This window comes from Myotis davidii, unplaced genomic scaffold (assembly GCF_000327345.1).
Source record: "Myotis davidii unplaced genomic scaffold, ASM32734v1 scaffold405, whole genome shotgun sequence".
NCBI lineage: Eukaryota > Metazoa > Chordata > Mammalia > Chiroptera > Vespertilionidae > Myotis > Myotis davidii.
The window spans coordinates 158921-163074 of NW_006296048.1; the positions used below are offsets into that span (position 1 = coordinate 158921).

Genomic DNA, 4154 nt, shown 5'->3' on the forward strand with positions numbered 1-4154 from the left:
CCTTCTATAGCTGTCACTGGAGCTGAGAGCCGGCTCCCACTCTGAGGGCTGAAGGAAGGTTTCTGGGTCTGTTTGGCTTCTATAATTGAAACTCTGTTGCCATCACAGTAGCTCTAAGCTCTGAGGCCGAAGCTGGCTGAAAGCAGGTTTCTGGAGCTTGTTTAGCTTCTATAATTGCAACATAGTTGCTTTGAGTGCAAGATCAGAGGCTGGCAGCGGCAGGCCAGGAACCTTGGCTTCCTCTATCACTGGAGCAAGCAAGCCTCCTGTTTGCTTCAGTTGCCTGGCTGCCAGCCGCCATCTTGGTTGGCAGTTAATTTGCATATCTTGCTGATTAGCCAATGGGAAGGGTAGCGAAGTTACAGTTAATTACCATGTTTCTCTATTATTAGATAGGATTTCAAGTCTGTATCTATTAGGATTTGTTTTCTAAACAGAACACAACTAGATTTGCATTTTAATCCATGTTGGGAATACTTACTTTTATTGTTAACTTTTTATAATAGGCTAATATCATTTATACTAAAATACCTCTATATTTAGCCTAATTACTGACATTTTATTTTTCCTGATTACGACACATTTTTATTGTGCTTTTAGTCCTCCCTATTTTTTCTGTGTCTGAATCAAGTATTGTTTTTGTTTGTTTTTTTCACTTTGTAGCCACTTATAGTATTTCACAACTCATGAAGTTCTTCACATATATGTCAAACTACCAGACTCACCAACTTTTGGTCTCTCTTATGCAGTTATAATAGAAAACTAATCTATCTCCCTTTTTTGTCTAACCAAAAATAAGCATGAAATATTCTATATTGGGGATAATAACAGTAAGGCACCTTAATACCACTTTGCAATTTAATAAATTTAGGTAATCTCTATATGTGCCAGGAAAAGGGAGGACAAGTTAACTTCATATTTACTTAATTAGTAAGAAGTTAGTGCCACTTATCTTTCAAACATCTCTGCATCCTGAAAAAGACAAAGCTCTTACCGTTTCTTTTGGAATCTGCATCTGGCTTGGCTCTGCATTCTAGAAGAATTGAAGAAAAACATAAATACAGACTGACCAAAGCCATCTTCAACACAAACGGACACAAGGTTTACTTGAAAGGAAATTATACTGGTTTTTAAAATCCACAAAATAAATAGAGTGTGATTATATTTTGGACGATGTATTACTCTGTCTTCCAAACTTTCACTGGGATGCTTATGTTATCTTGTGTGGGTGTGTGTTTTACATTTTTCTAGATGTATGTTTTTAATTGCTCGTTCACAGTACATCATCAATTTAGTAGAGAAAGAAAATCAAATCTCACCAAACAGCTCTTCTATTCATAGCACTATTTCTAATTTATTTTTAATTTTTCCAACTAAAGATAAGTTATGTTATATGATAACTTGATAGCTAGATCAGATAATAACAGTGTGAACCAAAAGTATTATACTTTAAAATATACATATATTTTAAATGTGACTTATTTCATATATTATAGAGTAGCTTTAATTACACAGTTACAAGGTTAATTTAAAATCCACATATTGATAAAGGTATTTCATTGTAGACACAGAATTTATACACAGACACCCAAAACTGAGGAAGTTTGGTCATTGGATTAAAAGATCATTTTAAATGCACCCTTTAAGTTTTCAGAATTTTATTCTTCTAAATCTTGACAAGCAGATGCAACATTAGTAACAGACTGACGGCCTACTGGCTCGCTCGTTAATGAAACGCTCAAAGGCAATAAATTAAATAACCAAGAAAAAAAAGTAGGTAGCAGAAGGGGAAAACAGAAGCATGTAATATCAAAATTGGACAAGAAGAACCTCAATAACCTTAAGCTGACTGTATGTTGGCACTAACTCTAGAAAGGCTGCTTAAGAGCGTGTGCAAGCTTTGGCAATCTAATAATGCTATTACCCAAACTCACATACTGAGAAGAATTAAAGCTTCATCAAATCATATCTAAATCTTAGTTTTGCTTTAAATGCAAATTTACAACTTAATAAAGACATCTCCAGATTTAGGATCAGGTGGCATTTTAAGCACAAAATTAGATAACAGTGTGGGGGAAAGAGAGATGCATTAAACATTTTAAAATAGAAATTTTTCCAAAATCTACTTAAAACAAAAGTGCTCACTTCAGCTTTATTAAAACTGAAATTTCCACAGAATCACAAAAAATTTTGGATCTGTCAGTAACCATGAGATGGGACATTTTTATAACTAAAATTTATCTTACTTATAATAACAGGGACATTTTATTCACCATGGCATATCCATACTTGAAGTATTAGCTTAAGACCGTGGTCGGCAAACCACAGCTCGTGAGCAACATGCGGCTCTTTGACACCTTGACTGTGGCTCCTCCACAAAATACCACGTGCAGGCACGCATGTACAGTGCGACTGAAACTTCGTGGCCCATGCGCAGAAGTCGGTATTCTATGGAAGAGCCGGTATTTTGTGGAAGAGTCGGTATTTTGTGGTAATATGAATTATTTTTTAGACAAAGCTATAAAGCTATCTGAAAGAGATGTCAAATGTTGTAAAATGACCCAGCTAGAATATTTAAAATACCATTTGTACATGAAGTAAAACAATTTTCACCACATCAAAAGTAAAGGTGATTCCTCCAATTATGTTGTTTTTATATATAAATAAACTTTGCCCTTATTGCAGAAAAACACTTAGAACTATGTTAACTTAATATACATATTTCCTTTTCACCAATACTACATAAACACTTTTATTTAATATTTAGATGTGTTGATATATGCATAAAAACTGAAAATGTTTGCAAAAAAGTTTTTTTCATTTGATTTATGTTATTTGCAATAATGTTTATGTTAGTAACTAATGGTCATGGGGCTTACTGACACTTAAGTCTTTTTATTTTCAATAACAATATTTTAAAGGTATTCCTTTTCTTACAAGAAGCAAGCATCTTTATTTGCATCCATGGAAATCTGAAATCTGAAGGGTTTGTCATAGGTAGTAGAGAACACAGCAAACTGTCAACAAGAGCCTTTGAAGTGACAGTAATGAAATAATCAACATCTCTGTATTCAATCAGGCCATCAGGAATTATTCAGTAATAAGCATTTGCTGTCCTAGAAAATATCCCTGCAATCTGATTTTTAAATAACCCTACACTCAACATTGTAGATATCTATTTCCAGACCTGGAGAAATTTGAGAAAAGAATGCCTGTAAGGTTGAAAGACATATAAAATATAGAAACTACTAGGAAAATATCCGAATAAACATTGGTCATCAGGTAGGTAGCCCAGACCAACCCTGGCTCATGTGCATCAGAAATCTTTCACGTGCTCTAAATTTACACACCAGTTCCCTTGGGTGGAAGGCATCTTCTTGGCGAAAGACCAGAAGGCTCACTGTCCCTTCCATCTTGGTGCTTCTCAACAGGGAAACAACTTCCTCTTGGGATTTGCCTGCTAAATCTACTCCATTTACCTAAAACAAACAAAAAGTTTTCAGCTGCAATCCTGTGCAAACAGATAACAGAAGAAAAGACACACATTGTAGAACTGATCATATCTGCTATAAAACATAACTCATTCCATGGTAAAATTCTGCATAATCTGATAACCACCAGGCTGTTGTTCTAATAAAGAAATGCAGATCAGGTTTCTAAAAGTGAGACATGAAGTAGTAAATCTTTCAGTGCTTATCAAAAAATCAAAAGCTACAGCCACCAGAGCATTAACAAGTAATAAACAAATTATATAACATGTCAAGTTAACACAAAACTTCCTGGCTGTGAACTGAGATATCTTGGTGGCCTGTGTAGCATAGGTTTTCTTATCCTATCTAATAAAAGAGAAACATGGTAATTGACATACGACCGCTACCCTTCCCATTGGCTAATCAGGGCGATATGCAAATTAACTGCCAACTAAGATGGCGGCTAATTTGCATACTGAAGGCAGGGTAGGACAGCAAAGGCTGTCTGCGGTCTGAGACCCGATCTGTGACCCTGCCGGGCGGGGGACAGCACTTAAGGTTGTCCGCGGTCTGGGACCCAGATCTGTGACTGGGTAGGCAGGGGGCAGTACTTGAGGCTGTCCGCTGTCCCGGGACCCGGATCTGTGACCCTGCCGGGCGAGGGCAGCACTTGAGGCTGTCCAG

The 4154-nt window shown here is 36.3% G+C and overlaps 1 protein-coding gene across 16 annotated transcripts in view; it reads right to left on the reverse strand.

Annotated features, from left to right (window-relative positions):
• PARD3 (par-3 family cell polarity regulator) overlaps positions 1–4154 on the reverse strand; it is a 621610-nt gene that overhangs the window by 150522 nt on the left and 466934 nt on the right. For all 16 annotated transcript variants that reach the window (XM_015568620.1, XM_015568617.1, XM_015568619.1 and 13 more), the window contains 2 exons: positions 3351–3479; positions 995–1033 (listed from right to left, as the gene is read on the reverse strand). In XM_015568620.1, the coding sequence (XP_015424106.1) occupies positions 995–1033; positions 3351–3479 (168 nt within the window). The remainder of the gene's footprint in view (positions 1–994; positions 1034–3350; positions 3480–4154) is intronic.